Genomic DNA, 16,271 nt, shown 5'->3' on the forward strand with positions numbered 1-16,271 from the left:
AAAAGGAAGGTGGAGAGGAGAACGGTACTTTCTGAGGTGGGGTCTGTGCATGATGGTGGCAGAGGAGGGGGGTGCCAATAGATTCAGAGAGAAGCAGAATGCTGGGTGAGGGAAGCACAGGGAGAGGAACGGGTTTCAGGGGCGGGAAGGGTGGGTGGCACTGAGGCACAGGTTGGAGAGATTTGCTTTGCAAATGAGGAGGGACGTATGTCTCATTTGAATACATGTAAGGAAGAGACCATAGCTGAAATGTATGCATATTTTTGGAAGAAAGCCGGCACAGAATTGGTAGGTTATATCCAGTAAGCAAGGCCTCCATCTCTGGTTTTGAGGGATGAAAGGGTTTTCCCTTTTGGGAACTGGAAACCCTGTTTTGAGGTCCTGGAGAGGAGCTGATGATTGGAGCCCAGTAGACCTGAGCCCTGGAGGCTAAATTCACACATGTCCCATCACAATTCCCTGCACCGAGCCCTCCGCCCCTTCGTGCATCACTGCAGGGTGGAGAGCTGGATGTTGGCCGTCAGCTAAGCTCACTCATCATCCCCCGCCAACGCCAGGCTGGTGCCCCCGATTCCAACCAGGCAAACACCAGGGCGCCGTGTATCATGGATTTCTGTGGAGTCAAAATCTCAGGTGTTAAGTACCACAGATTTCAACGGCCTCCTGTGGCAGAAGCAGGAAGCTGTGAATCATCTAGGAAGTTGGAAGTGGGCACAGGTGGGCGATGCCGTTGGCGTCCATGTCTTAAAGAGACAGCCTGCAGAGGAATGTCTTGTAACTGCTACTGAGATTCCCAGCACACTTAAGAGTTTTCACAGTTATTCTTGAAATTCCATTTCATTTGATGTCAACGGCAATCCTGTGGAGTACTTTTATGATCTTCATTTTACGTGTGAGGAAACCTGGCCTCAACGAGGTCAAGCAGGTTTCCCAGGGACACGGCTAGTGGGTTACTGCAGACCTGGGGCCACGACCCCAAAGCCAAGTTTTTCCCGTCTCTCCCCGACCCTGTGTTCTTGCCATCATTTGACAGCACTCTTGAGACGTCCGTTCTTCATCCTAGTGTCCACGTTGCCCCCACTCTGAGGGCAATCCGAGCTTGCTGGAAGTGAGCTGTAGCCTGTCTGGGAGGGCACCTGGGCAGGGGGCGACAGCTGTCAAGGCAGCCTGGCCTGCAACTCTTCCAGGGACACGGGGCAGGAGGCAGGAGGAGACAGGTAAAGGGTGACTGAGGACAGGCGGGTATGAGAGCAGATGAAGATCAGGATGAAGAATCTGTGTCCAGGCACTTGAAGAAACCCAGGGAAGTGGGGCCCAAGGTGCTGGAGGGTGCAGGGCATGTCGTACATGGTGGGACAGCACTGGAATACCCGCGTCCTCATTTCCTGCTCATGGACACCCGGGCCGCTTCCAGGGGCGGTTGCCCATGGGCACGGGATTTTCCTGAGCCATCCTGTCCTCCTCTTGCTTGAGCTTGACGGCAGAAGCACAGGCTAAGCAAGCATTTCAGATGGGCAGCCAGTGGCGTGCAGCGAGGAGGCTGCCCTGGGTGCAGTCCGTAAGGGGCTACACCATCTGTAGAGGAGTTAACAGCGATAATAAAACCCCTCACAGTGTTCAGCAATTCCAAACCAGGGCAGTGATGAGAGATACTCCCCCACCACCCCTGAATTCCGCTGCTCCAAGCCTGCAGGAAGCAGCCCAGAGGGAGAAATGCACCCGCCAGCCTAGTCCCAACGTTAGCAGAGTAACTCCACCCCTCCCCGCTCCCGGAGGTCCCTGCAGCAGCAGCCAACGGGAAAAAGGGGTTTGTGTGCAAATCCCCACCCAGGGGAGCACCTCCAACAAGAGCTTCGAGGCTTCCAGCACTTTCTATGGCTGCTCCCAGCTCTCGACTACGGCTCAGACTTCCTCATCTGGGCTAAGATTCAGGGGCCCTTGCAGCGGGTAGAATTGCCGTCTCAGTGTCGGGAGGCTCTGTCCTGGACACCTTGTCCAGGTGCCTCCTGGGAACTGGTCCTCTCTGTCGCCTCCAGGCCATGTGGCTTGCTAGCCTGTCAGAGTGGCAAACGCACTTACTCCATGACAGCCCCTTCTATCTGGACCTTGACCATCAGAAAATTCTCCCATAGTCTCCAGTGGAAATTCTTTCTCCTCGGTCCTGGCTCTAACCCTCTGGGATCATATGAGCTCGTCTAATCCATCTTCCACGTGCTCAAAAGCAGCTCTCCCATAGCCCCCAGGCTTCTCTTTCCAGGCTAAAGCATGACAGCAGTGGCCCCCGCCGTACGGGCCCCTGAGTGTGTTCCAGAGGCCTCCAAGAGGGCAGCGAACAGGTGTTGATTTTTGTGTGCTCCTCCCTGCCGCCCACTGTTTCCCTGTTAACTCAAACCACCCTCCCAGGTGTGAGTTGTTACTAATCCTTGTTGTGGGCCGGGAAGCCGAGGTTGCCCGGCCAGTGGAGCACGCTAGTAACCGCCGCACCCGAGGCTGGGTGCGGCCGGCCCTCCCCGCTCCCTGGGATACCCTGGCGCCTGGAGTCTCAACGCTGCCATCCTGTGCCCCTCCGTCCAGGAGGCAGAGCAGTGATGGGGGGCATGGCTGTCTTGCAGAAATCTCCTTCAGGGTGTGGATGTGCGGGGGCAGCCTAGAGATCGTCCCCTGCAGCCGAGTGGGCCACGTCTTCCGGAAGAAGCACCCGTATGTTTTCCCAGATGGAAATGCCAACACGTATATAAAGTAAGTGTTTGCTGCAGTGGCCGAGGGCTTTTGTGGTGATGGGTTGCTGCTGCCCTGGGTTCTCTGGGAGGTCGCCTGCGTGTTCTGGATGGACAGGGGCTGTGGGTCCTGCTCGCTGGGCTGCCGCCTGAGCAGGAGAGGTCAGGCCTGCCCGTCCAGCTCAGGCTGGAAGCCCCAAGGCTGTTCTCCACTGTTGGCTTCCAAGGCTTCACAAGGCCCCACACGTAGCCTTGGGGGCTCCAAGTCACTGGGCAGCGTCATCCTGCAGGGCTCAGGGCCCTGGGTATTTTGGGTTGTTTGGGGTGGGGGAAGGGTGACCGTTTTGCCCCTGAGTTCTAGAAGATCCGCTGCTCCCACCTTCAGGCTGGGTCATCAGGGGAAAGGCCCTTGGGAAGATTCAGGAACGGGGAGGCACAAGTAGATACAACCCGCCTGACTGCTCCAGGGCCTCGAGGGTGCACAGAAGCAGCCAGGCTGGCACAGGCCCTGCGGCCCTGGGCTCCTTTCCTAGGACTTGTCATCTCCTGCCTGGGGACAGGACGAAGATCCTGGGGTCTCAGTGACCCAGTGGTGCCCACTTGCCTATTCCTGCTCCCTCCCTCCTTCCATACGCCCTTCTGCTTTCCGTGATTTTTTTCTTCAACCTTTCTCCTTTTTTAAAAAAATAATTCCTTACACCTCTTTCTCCTTTTCTTTTTCTGGTCCTCCAGCTTCGTCTCCCCTTGTCTCTTGTCACTTGACAGCTCACTCCCCATTTATTTCCACTTTGCCCTTTTTTTCTCTCATTTGGTCCATTTGGGGGAAGCGCCTCTTTTGGTGTTTTGCTTCCCCTGCGGTGTTCTTCTCCTCGTCTGGGTTCTCCTGTCCTCGGTTTCTCACACGTATGGACAGCTGTGGGTGTGGACAGGTGTGGCGGCGTGATGGGCTTGAACAGGGAGAAAGTTGACCCCATGCTGGGCAGGGCAGGGCAGTGAGAACCCAGTCAGCAGGGACAGGAACAAAGGCAGGGCTGCCTGGGCTCCGGGCTTTTACAGGGAAAGGTGATCTGGGGGCGCCTGGCACAGGAAAGCGGTGGGGCTGTGATGGGGAAAGGGGCCAGCCTGGGAGTGAGGGGGCAGAGCCTTGGGCTCCAGAACGTTCCTCGTGTTTGAGACTGGGCCCTGGCCAGCGGGCATCCTGCGTGCCACCAGCGGGTCATTGGAGGGGAAGGAAATGTGGGGCAGTGTCTCCTCGGCAGCTTCCAGTTTGCCGGTGGTTAGGCCAGTGAAGGGAGGCGGCAAGGCTCTGTTAGCTGCCTTCCGAGCACCAAGAGCTGGGCTGCGTGTGCATGACTCCTTCCAGGCTCACAGGCTGGAAGGGCGTGCCACACCCGCTGTTGAATGCCTCTGTTCCACACAGCGGCAGAAATCTGGAGGGGCGTGGCCTTTCTGCTGAGACCCCGAGTCCACGCCCTCGGGGAGCAGGTGCTGCTTCAGCCCTGCTCCTGGCTTCTGATTGTTTTCCCACATCCTCTCTTCCTGGTACCCCTGCCTCCTGGACAGCTGAGCAATGACATCCTCCGTGTCGGTCTCTGTGTCTTTTTCTGTGACCTTGGATGTCAAACTCAGAGCGAATAGCCGATTTTTTAGAAGCTTCAGAGTCCTGGCAAACGTTTGACCGAGAGGGCGTGATTGCTTAATTCTTTACACCTGCACCAAGCTAATCACGTGGCCTGTGGGAGCCCGTGTGTGGCTGGCCCCTTGGAGAGCACGTGGCCTGTGGGAGCCCGTGTGTGGCTGGCCCCTTGGAGAGCACGTGGCCTGTGGGAGCCCGTGTGTGGCTGGCCCCTTGGAGAGCTGGGCCCCGGGCCGAAGGGGAGAGCTCTGGAGCAGGTGCCCGCGGACGGCCAGCGGTGAGATGGTCGGCCCTTCTCCTCTTGTACTGGCAGCGAAGGGACGTACCAGATTCTCCTGGCTCTTTTCTCCCTGACTTTTTTCTTTTTTGAGGGCGACAGAAGCTCAGTTTCTGGTGTAATATCTCTAGCCTGTGCCTTTTGGGAAAAGAGTATGTAGTGACTACTAAAACCCTGTGTCTCGGGGTAGAGGTCCCTTTGGAGATTGGTGGAGGTGGCTGGGCTCAGCACTGTGGGCAGAGTAATGTTACTGGGCCACGGTGGGCCCCACGGGGGTGACGCTGCCGGCTTGCCGCTTGTGTATGTTTTACCTGGACACGTCCCAGGTCCTCTCTGATCCTCCCCGACACCCCCTGTCTCCTCAGGAACACCAAGCGGACAGCTGAGGTGTGGATGGATGAATACAAGCAGTACTATTATGCTTCCCGGCCGTTCGCCCTGGAGAGACCCTTTGGAAAGTAAGTGTCCCTCCTGGTTTATTTGCGCAAAGCACCAGGAGCCCCAGCTCGCAGGCCTGTGTGCTCAGCTGGTCTCCCGAGCCCCCAGGCCCCTCCAGGGCCCAGGCTGGGGCTCTTCCCCCTTCGTGCGCCTCCTTGCTCCTGCCCAGTTCTGGCTGCAGGGCCTCGGACAGCTCTTGTGGGATGACCACCGGGCAGCCTGGGCCATCGACTCAGTGGCAGAGCTGTGCCTTGTGCAGTGGACTGGTGTTTCCAGCTTTTTATAGAAAGGTGGGGTGCTGGGCTAAGCAGCCCTGGTCCCTCCAGGTCGGAGTTCCTTCCTTCTCATCCTCAGCTGCCCAAGCCTCAATCTTCTGCCTTCCTAGGAGGAACGGCACCATGCGATCTCCTCTAGAGCCGGGCTCCAGCTTCACGGGGGTCGAAGAGGACAGAGAGAGAAATTAAGGGCCAGATACCATTACATGAGATAGCCCATTAGTCCTCCGCAAACTGAGAAATGGGTATAATTACCCCTGTTTTACAAATGAGGAGACTGGGTCCTCTACAGGTTCAGGTACCTGCCCTGGATCACACCATTACAGGAGGGGGAGAAGGCTCAGATCACACCTGTCAGATTCCAAAACTCTGTGATGTTGCGTTCCCCAACCCAGCGTTGATTTGAGTAGAGAAAAATGGCAACTTCATTGATGTTATCATTTGTCTTTTGCGGGGGGCAGCCGGTGGCTTTTGTCATCTAATGTTCCTCAGTCATTCTAAGGCTGTTGACAGATGGGATTTTTGCAGCCTGCTCTCCACAGGTCGAGCCCATCACTGCCCGGGAGGATTAAATAAGAGGCTGCTAAAGTGATTTGTATTTCTGAAACCATAAAGCCACACTGTCTCCACTTCTCCTACTCAGAGCCTCCCACGGCGTTTATTCTGAGTCCTCAGCCAACTTCCGGTCTTTTGGCCACGTGGGTCCACCCCTCCTTTCTTCATTGCCCTCCCCTCTCCAACTTGGGTTCCACCTTCTTGCTTAAAGAGAATGCTTAAAAGATGATGTCCTCAGATCTCTCGCTCCGTTGGGCATCTATCAACCCTCCCTGGTGAAGTTCTCTTAACCCTGGATGAACCCGACTTTGTACCGTTTCCTCCCCGGTTCATAGGCTGCTGAACGGTTCTGGGCCTATCAGGTGGTGCTGCTACCACTCCGTGGCCATCAGGCGCAGGGAGGCCCTTGGTGGACCTCTTGAGCCTGCCACCTTGCCTGGCTAGCCTTCTCCCTCAATCTCCATTTGTACCTTTTCCACTCTCCCCAGCTGCTGAGTCCACCCCACTCCTTTCACTCACAGAAGATGACACCTCTGTTCTGTAGATGAAATAGCACCAACTTCCCAAGACAGACGAACCTGTATCTGCACCATCCTTCTGTCTCTTTCATCTTGAAGGATAAGGTGTGCCTCCTGTTCTCCGGACACCCTCTTCCCCCCTGCATTCATTCATAAATGATCATTAATCGAGGTCCTACCGCCTGGATTCATCTCCTCCTGCCTATCGGCTTCTCGCACTTTAATGTGCACACAGATCTCCCGGAGATCTTGTTAAAGTGTGGATTTTGGTTCGGTAGGTCTGCAGGTCTGTAAGCCCCACGTGGTGCCGGGCTGCTGGTCTGAGGACCTCAGCTGAAGGAGCGAGGTTTCAGGGCGATGGTTGCCAAACTGTCTGTACATCGCAGTCACCTGGGGAGCTTCAAAACTCTGCTGCCTCTACTCCACCCCCAGAGAGTGGATTTCCCCTGGGCTGTGGCCTGGGCTGTAGAATTTGTAAAAGAACCATCCCCCCACCATCAGGTGATTCTGATGCACAGACAGTGTGGGAGCCCCCGTTCTAGGGGACTTTGCCCTCTTTCAGTCTCCCTGATCACCCATCTCTCTTCTCTATTGCATGGTCCCCGTTGGCATTTAAATTTATTCAGTATCTTACATAGTTTTTAAAAACAAAAAAGGAAGAGAAGGAAAGAAAACAAACTATAAGAACTCTCCCTCAGGGGCTTCCCTGGTGGCGCAGTGGTTGAGAGTCCGCCTGCCCATGCAGGGGACACAGGTTCGTGCCCCGGTCCGGGAAGATCCCACATGCCGTGGAGCGGCTGGGCCCGTGAGCCATGGCCGCTGAGCCTGCGCGTCCGGAGCCTGTGCTCCCGCAGCAGGAGAGGCCACAACAGTGAGAGACCCGCGTACCGCAAAAAAAAAAAAAAAAGAATCTCCCTCAGTCCAGCTTTGCCCATCACCTACACCCAGTCTTTTGCTCCTTCAGAGCCAAGCTTCATGAAAGAGCTGCCTGCATCGCTGTCTGCTGCTCCCCTCCCCCTTCTCCTGACTGTGACCTGAGGCCGTGCCCCTATCCCCTGCGATCACTCCCACCTGGCCCACCCATGACCCCCTGGGACCCCTTACCTTTCTCTATGTTACCCCATTGGTATGAGACTTCTCCCACCCAGCCCCTTTCAGGCACACTTCTGATCTCGGTTTCCAGACCTGCAGTCTTGGCTCTTGTCCTGCGGTGCAGGCTGCACCTCTTAAAGGGCTAACAGCGCCACATTGTTCTCTGCTTAGAACCCATCCATGGCATCCCATTGCCCTGAAAATGAAGTCCAAGCTCCTCCACAGTATTTCACAGGACCTTTTATGGTCTGCATCTTCATCTCTCCTCCCACCCACCTGCCCTCTCCCATGCCCCCACATACATCCGTTCACACACACACATTCTAACCTGCACCACTGTTCCTGCCAACAGACCCCTTCCCTCTCCATGTGCACTAATCTCTCTCTGCTATTCCCCTGGCACTACCAGGGGCCCCCACCTCACCCACTTTCTGGTTTGTCTGGACAACGTCCACTTTCCTTCCAGATACCAGCTTCCACATCACCACTCGACCACCACTGACCCGACAAGCATGGGGCCGCCTCTGAGGTGCTCCCACCCCACATCCACGTCGGGCTGTGAGCACCTGGTTCGTTACCTGTCTCTCTCTTGCTCGAAAGTTCACCATCACGTCCCACGTTGGGCACAATGCCTGGCGCGTACTAGGTACTCAGGAAATACGTGATGAACAAATACATGACCAAAGCCCAGAACCAGCTGACGAAGAGGATTCTTTGAGGCTGGGCTGGTTGAGGCAGGGCGTCGGGGGGATGGCAGTTCAACAGCAGAATCCAAAGAGAGATTTGGAAGTAGACCCAGAGCCCCGGCGGTGAATTAACAACACGCGGAATGTTCTCATAGCCTCGTTTTTAATGAAAAGTAAAAACAGCCCCAAATTCTGTTTCCAAGTAAAGCACAAATCTTTGGAGTCATGACCGCTCCACTGTGAGATCCTGCCAAGTGTTTCCATAGCTCTGTCTGGAGCTCTCAAAAGCTCTCTCGGTTATTTTCTCCAGCACCCTCCAGGGAGACGTGGGTGCAGAGCATGGACACGGTTAGTGCTGTACGCCTCCCAGCCTGGAGGGCTGGTACCTCCTGGGTCCATGTTGCTCGTACCCATCTCTGACACAGCTGTATTTTGTCTCTGTGTCTGCCCTCCCCCTTCGCCCCCAGTATTGAGAGCAGATTGAACCTGAGGAAGAACCTGCAGTGCCGGAGCTTCAAGTGGTACCTGGAGAACGTCTATCCGGAACTCAGGTATCCGCCCTGTGGTTTGAGCCTTTGCTAGCTGCAGGGGGAGACCCTCCGCTGACTCAGTCTGGAGAAGGGACCCCCTGTGGCCATCTGGATGAGGGCTTTTAAGTATATGGAGGTCTAAGGCCAGTTGGCTCCGCTTATCCCTGAAACCAGAAAGAGAATTCTGTTAATCAGTAGCATGAGGGATTGAGGTTAGCTGTAGCAGTATTTCTCAGCTGCTGGGCTTTGAACTCTGGGGTGTGACCTCAGGGCATGGACTCACTGATTCCATTCCAGGCTCCAGTCTCCTGGGTTGTTCCCTGCTGCCTTGCTGCTAGCGGCCCCTCCCCCATCCCCAGGCCCCGAGCAGTGCAAGTCATTGTAACACAGCCGGGGCGAAATGCCCCTGCCGTTCTCCAAACACGGCCCGACCTCTCCAACTGCTGCTGTTACTACTAATCCAAAGAGTAGTGGTTTCTCATCCCTCCCGTGGCTTTCCTCTAGAGTGCCCAAGGACTCCTCCATCCAGAAGGGCAGCATCCGACAGAGGCAGAAGTGCCTAGAGTCTCAAAAGCAGAAAGACCAAGAGATCTCCAACCTCAAGTTAAGCCCCTGTGTCAAGACTGAAGACAAGGATGCAAAGTCCCAGGTAAGGTAACTGGCTGGGGATGCTTGAACGTGTGAATGGACTTGGCCTCTATTTCCTGCTTCTACATGAATCAGGTGTCTAGTTATACCCGGAGCTTAACAGCAGAGCAAGAGAAGCACGATCCCCCTCACTCTGGGACTGGGTTCACTCCGCTTGGTTTCCAAATGCACAAACTTTCTCTGAAAGACGCCTCACCAGGCAACTTAGCGCCTATAGGAATTACCCGTTAAATTAGCAGGAGTTTAATGAGGATGTCATTGGTGTCCAAGCTGCTGGCAGTAAATGTGGGCTGATCAGGCAGGGTGGGCAGCACAGCTACCTCAAAAATATGAGATGCAGACAGAAAAGCATCCTGCTGGGTGACACTGTCTCCAGGTAAAATGCCTGCTCTGTGAGTCTCCCCGCTGATTTAACCCTGACTTCCAGACAGTCACGACAGATGTGGTACAGCCTTCCCCATCATCCACCGCCCCCATCTCTGGGCAGGGCCGTCGATCATCCCCTTTCTGCCTCAGCAGGCCTGTGGCTCCACCTCTGCTGTCTCCTGCTTCCCCCAGGTCTGGAGGGACCATCGTCGCCCCTTCTCGGAAAGGTTTCCTTGTGCCTTAGCTGTTTCATCAACACTGTGGGTCAATGTACTCCCCTCTGAGGAAAGAACTCTTTTAAAGAGTCACTGACAAATTCACAGCCTGTCTCAGGCTCTGTAGCGCTTGGCCTGCTGGATGCATGAAAACACATCCATCTTATAGCTTCCCTCCTGGCTCTGGAGACACTGCATGATCCCGATTGTCCTGCAATCCTGTTCTTTCCACCCCCTTTTGTTTTTTTGTTTTTTTTTTTTTTTTTTGGCTGGCTCCCCTCCCCACTCTCATACACTTATGGTGAGTAATCACCCAAGTTCTCAGTTCACTGTTCTTTTCTCTGTAACTGGTTCCTTGGAGATTTTATCCATGCTTCCAGCTTTGGCAACCTCCTTTGTTTTATTTTTTTTGTTTTACCATCTTCATTGGAGTATAATTGCTTTACAATGGTGTGTTAGTTTCTGCTTTATAACAAAGTGAATCAGTTATACATATACATATGTTCCCATATCTCTTCCCTCCTGCATCTCCCTCCCTCCGACCCTCCCTATCCCACCCCTCCAGGCGGTCACAAAGCACCAAGCTGATCTCCCTGTGCTATGCGGCTGCTTCCCACTAGCTATTGGTTTTACATTTGGTAGTGTATATATGTCCATGCCACTCTCTCACTTTGTCCCAGCTTACCCTTCCCCCTCCCCATATCCTTAAGTCCATTCTCTAGTAGGTCTGTGTCTTTATTCCTGTCTTATCCCTAGGTTCTTCATGACTTTTTTTTTCTTAGATTCCATATATATGTGTTAGCATACGGTATTTGTCTTTCTCTTTCTGACTTACTTCACTTACTTCACCTCTGACAGACTCTAGGTCCATCCACCCCACTACAAATAACTCAATTTCGTTTCTTTTTATGGCTGAGTAATATTCCATTGTATATATGTGCCACATCTTCTTTATCCATTCATCCGATGATGGACACTTAGGTTGTTTCCATCTCCGGGTTATTGTAAGTAGAGCTGCAATGAACATTTTGGTACATGACTCCTTTTCAATTATGGTTTTCTCAGGGTATATGCCCAGTAGTGGGATTGCTGGGTCATATGGTAGTTCTATTTGTAGTTTTTTAAGGAACCTCCATGCTGTTCTCCATAGTGGCTGTACCAATTCACATTCCCACCAGCAGTGCAAGAGGGTTCCCTTTTCTCCACACCCTCTCCAGTATTTATTGTTTCTAGATTTTTTGATGATGGCCATTCTGACCGGTGTGAGATGATAGCTCATTGTAATTTTGATTTGCATTTCTCTAATGATTAATGATGTTGAGCATTCTTTCATGTGTTTGTTGGCAGTCTGTATAACTTCTTTGGAGAAATGTCTATTTAGGTCTTCTGCCCGTTTTTGGATTGGGTTGTTTTTTTTTTTGTTATTGAGCTGCATGAGCTGCTTGTAAATTTTAGAGATTAATCCTTTGTCAGTTGCTTCATTTGCAAATATTTTCTCCCATTCTGAGGGTTGTCTTTTTGTCTTGTTTATGGTTTCCGTTGCTGTGAAAAAGCTTTGAAGTTTCATTAGGTCCCATTTGTTTATTTTTGCTTTTATTTCCATTTCTCTAGGAGGTGGGTCAAAAAGGATCTTGCTGTGATTTATGTCATAGAGTGTTCTGCCTATGTTTTCCTCTAAGAGTTTGATAGTTTCTGGCCTTACATTTAGGTCTTTAATCCATTTTGAGCTTATTTTTGTGTATGGTGTTAGGGAGTGTTCTAATCTCATACTTTTACATGTATCTGTCCAGTTTTCCCAGCACCACTTATTGAAGAGGCTGTCCTTTCTCCACTGTACATTCCTGCCTCCTTTATCAAACATAAGGTGACCATATGTGTGTGGGTTTATCTCTGGGCTTTCTATCCTGTTCCATTGATCTATATTTCTGTTTTTGTCCCTTTACCATACTGTCTTGATTACTGTAGCTTTGTAGTATAGTCTGAAGTCCGGGAACCTGATTCCTCCAGCTCCATTTTTCATTCTCAAGCTTGCTCTGGCTATTTGGGGTCTTTTGAGTTTCCATACAAATTGTGAAATTTTTTGTTCTAGTTCTGTGAAAAATGCCAGTGGTAGTTTGATAGGGATTGCATTGAATCTGTAGATTGCTTTGGGTAGTAGAGTCATTTTCACAATGTTGATTCTTCCAATCCAAGAACATGGTATATCTCTCCATCTATTTGTATCATCTATAATTGCTTTCATCAGTGTCTTATAATTTTCTGCATACAGGTCTTTTGTCTCCTTAGGTAGGTTTATTCCTAGATATCTTATTCTTTTTGTTGCAATGGTAAATGGGAGTGTTTTCTTGATTTCACTTTCAGATTTTTCATCATTAGTGTATAGGAATGCCAGTGATTTCTGTGCATTAATTTTGTATCCTGCTACTTTACCAAATTCATTGATTAGCTCTAGTAGTTTTCTGGTAGCATCTTCAGGATTCTCTATGTATAGTATCATGTCATCTGCAGACAGTGACAACTTTACTTCTTTTCCAATTTGGATTCCTTTTATTTCCTTTTCTTCTCTGATTGCTGTGGCTAACTTCCAAAACTATGTTGAATAAGAGTGGTGAGAGTGGGCAACCTTGTCTTGTTTCTGATCTTAGTGGAAATGCTTTCAGTTTTTCACCATTGAGGATGGTGTTGGCTGTGGGTTTGTCATATATGGCCTTTATTATGTTGAGGAAAATTCCCTCTATGCCTACTTTCTGGAGGGTTTTTATCATAAAGGGGTGTTGAATTTTGTCGAAAGCTTTCTCTGGACATCTATTGAGATGACCATATGATTTTTCTCCTTCAATTTGTTAATGTGGTGTATCACATTGATTGATTTGCGTATATTGATGAAATCTTGCATTCCTGGAATAAACCCCACTTAATCACGTTGTATGATCCTTTTAATGTGCTGTGGGATTCTGTTTGCTAGTATTTTGTTGAGGATTTTTGCATCTGTGTTCATCAGTGATATTGGCCTGTAGTTTTCTTTCTTGTGACATCCTTGTCTGGTTTTTGTATCAGGGTGATGGTGGCCTTGTAGAATGAGTTTGGGAGTGTTTCTCCCTCTGCTATATTTTGGAAGAGTTTGAGAAGGATAGGTGTTAGCTCTTCTCTACATGTTTGATAGAATTCAGCTGTGAAGCCATCTGGTCCTGGGCTTTTGTTTGTTGGAAGAATTTAATCACAGTTTCCATTTCAGTGCTTGTCATTGGTCTGTTCATATTTTCTATTTCTTCCTGATTCAGTCTTGGCAGGTTGTGCATTTCTAAGAATTTGTCCGTTTCTTCCAGGTTGTCCGTTTTATTGGCATAGAGTTGCTTGTAGTAATCTCTCATGATCTTTTGTATTTCTGCAGTGTCAGTTGTTACTTCTCCTTTTTCGTTTCTAATTCTATTGATTTGAGTCTTCTCCCTTTTTTTCTTGATGAGTCTGGCTAATGGTTTATGAATTTCGTTTATCTTCTCAAAGAACCAGCTTTTAGTTTTATTGATCTTTTCTATCATTTCCTTTATTTTTTTTCATTTATTTCTGATCTGATCTTTATGATTTCTTTCCTTCGCTAACTTTGGGTTTTTTTTTGTTCTTCTTTCTCTAATTGCTTTAGGTGCAAGGTTAGGTTGTTTATTCGAGATGTTTCCTGTTTCTTAAGGTAGGATTGTATTGCTATAAACCTCCCTCTTAGAACTGCTTTTGCTGCATCCCATAGGTTTTGGGTAGTTGTGTCTCCTTTGTCATTTGTTTCTAGGTATTTTTTTTATTTCCTCTTTGATTTCTTCAGTGATCACTTCGTTATTAAGTAGTGTATTGTGTAGCCTCCATGTGTTTGTATTTTTTCCAGATCTTTTCGTGTAATTGATATCTAGTCTCATAGCGTTGTGGTCGGAAAAGATACTTGATACAGTTTCAATGTTCTTAAATTTACCGAGGCTTGATTTGTGACCCAAGACATGATCTATCCTGGAGAATGTTCCATGAGCACTAGAGAAAAATGTGTATTCTGTTGTGTTTGGATGGAATGTCCTATAAATATCAATTAAGTCCATCTTGTTTAATGTATCATTTAAAGCTTGTGTTTCCTTATTTATTTTCATTTTGGATGATCTGTCCATTTGTGAAAGTGGGGTGTTAAAGTCCCCTACTATGAATGTGTTGCTGTATATTTCCCCTTTTATGGCTGTTAGTATTTGCCTTATGTATTGAGGTGCTCCCATGTTGGGTGTATAAATATTTACAATTGTTATATCTTCTTCTTGGATCGATCCCTTGATCATTATGTAGTGTCCTTCTTTGTCTCTTCTAATAGTCTTTATTTTCAAGTCTATTTTATCTGATATGAGAATTGCTACTCCAGCTTTCTTTTGGTTTCCATTTGCATGGAATATCTTTTTCCATCCCCTCACTTTCAGTTTGTATGTGTCTATAGGTCTGAAGTGGGTCTCTTGTAGACAGCATATATATGGGTCTTGTTTTTGTATCCATTCAGCCAATATGTCTTTTGGTGGGAGCATTTAGTCCATTTACATTTAAGGTAATTATCGATATGTATGTTCCTATTCCCATTTTCTTAATTGTTTTGGGTTCGTTATTGTAGGTCTTTTCCTTCTCTCGTGTTTCTTGCCTAGAGAAGTTCCTTTAGCAGTTTTTGTAAAGCTGGTTTGGTAGTGCTGAACTCTGTCAGCTTTTGCTTCTGTAAAGGTTTTAATGTCTCCATCAAATCTGAATGAGATCCTTGCTGGGTAGAGTAATCTTGGTTGCAGGTTTTTCTCCTTCATCACTTTAAATATGTCCTGCCAGTCCCTTCTGGCTTGCAGAGTTTCTGCTGAAAGATCAGCTGTTAACCCTATGGGGATTCCCTTGTGTGTTATTTGTTGTTTTTCCCTTGCTGCTTTTAATATGTTTTCTTTGTATTTAATTTTTGACAGTTTGATTAATATGTGTCTTGGCGTATTTCTCCTTGGATTTATCCTGTATGGGACTCTCTGTGCTTCCTGGACTTGATTAACTATTTCCTTTCCCATATTAGAGATGTTTTCAACTATAATCTCTTCAAATATTTTCTCAGTCCCTTTCTTTTTTTCTTCTGGAACTCCTATAATTCAGATGTTGGTGCATTTAATGTTGTCCCAGAGGTCTCTGAGACTGTCCTCAGTTCTTTTCATTCTTTTGTCTTTATTCTGCTCTGCAGTAGTTATTTCCACTATTTTATCTTCCAGTTCACTTATCCGTTCTTTTGCCTCAGTTACTCTGCTGTTGATCCCTTCTAAAGTATTTTTAATTTCATTGTGTTGTTCATCGTTGCTTGTTTCATCTTTAGTTCTTCTAGGTCCTTGTTAAATGTTTCTTGCACTTTTTCTATTCTATTTCCAAGATGTTGGATCATCTTTACTATCATTTTCTGAATTCTTTTTCAGGTAGACTGCCTATTTCCTCTTCATTTGTTTGGTCTGGTGGGTTTTTATCTTGCTCCTTCATCTGCTGTGTGTTTTTCTGTCTTCTCATTTTGCTTATCTTACTGTGTTTAGGGTCTCCTTTTTGCAGGCTGCAGATTCATAGTTCCTGTTGTTTTTGGTGTCTGTCCCCAGAGGCTAAAGTTGGTTTAGTGGATTGTGTAGGCTTCCTGGTGGAGGGCACTAGTGCCTGTGTTCTGGAGGATGAGGCTGGATCTTGTCTTTCTGGTGGGCAGGTCCACATCTGGTGGTGTGTTTTGGGGTGTCTGTGGACTTATTATGATTTTAGGCAGCCTCTCTGCTAATGTGTTCCTGTGTTGCTAGTTGTTTGGCATAGGGTGTCCAGCACTGTAGCTTGCTGGTCGTTGAGTGAAGCTGGGTGTTGGTGTTGAGATGGAGACCTCTGGGAGATTTTCGCCGTTTGTTATTACGTGGAGCTGGGAGGTCTCTTGTGGACCAGTGTCCTGAAGTTGGCTCTCCCACCTCAGAGGCACAGCACTGACTCCTGGCTGCAGCACCAAGAGCCTTTCATCCACACGGGTCAGAATAAAAGGGAGAAAAAGTAGAAAGAAAGAAACAGGATAAAAGAAAATAAAATAAGATAAAATAAAATAAAGTTATTAAAATAAAAAATAATTATTAAGAAAAAAATTTTTTTTGAAAAGTAAAGAAAAAACGGATGGATAGAACCCTAGGACAAATGGTGTTTGTCAAAGCTATACAGACAAAATCTCACACAGAAGCATACACATACACACAAAAAGAGGAAAAGGGGAAAAAATAATAAATCTTGCTCTCAAAGTCCACCTCCTCAATTTGGAATGATTGGTTGTCT

The 16,271-nt window shown here is 48.8% G+C and overlaps 1 protein-coding gene across 3 annotated transcripts in view; it reads left to right on the forward strand.

Moving 5' to 3' along the window:
• Window positions 1-16,271, forward strand: part of GALNT14 (polypeptide N-acetylgalactosaminyltransferase 14) — a gene marked incomplete at its 5' end in the record, with an annotated part of 224,101 nt that overhangs the window by 195,372 nt on the left and 12,458 nt on the right. For 2 of the 3 annotated variants that reach the window (XM_079940255.1, XM_079940256.1), the window contains 4 exons: window positions 2,613-2,739; window positions 4,996-5,088; window positions 8,662-8,745; window positions 9,229-9,373. In XM_079940255.1, coding sequence (XP_079796381.1) covers window positions 2,613-2,739; window positions 4,996-5,088; window positions 8,662-8,745; window positions 9,229-9,373 — 449 coding nt within the window. The remainder of the gene's footprint in view (window positions 1-2,612; window positions 2,740-4,995; window positions 5,089-8,661; window positions 8,746-9,228; window positions 9,374-16,271) is intronic. The other variant, XM_079940257.1, reaches the window with a different exon arrangement.

Source organism: Stenella coeruleoalba (genome assembly GCF_951394435.1).
Source record: "Stenella coeruleoalba genome assembly, chromosome: 13".
Lineage (NCBI taxonomy): Eukaryota > Metazoa > Chordata > Mammalia > Artiodactyla > Delphinidae > Stenella > Stenella coeruleoalba.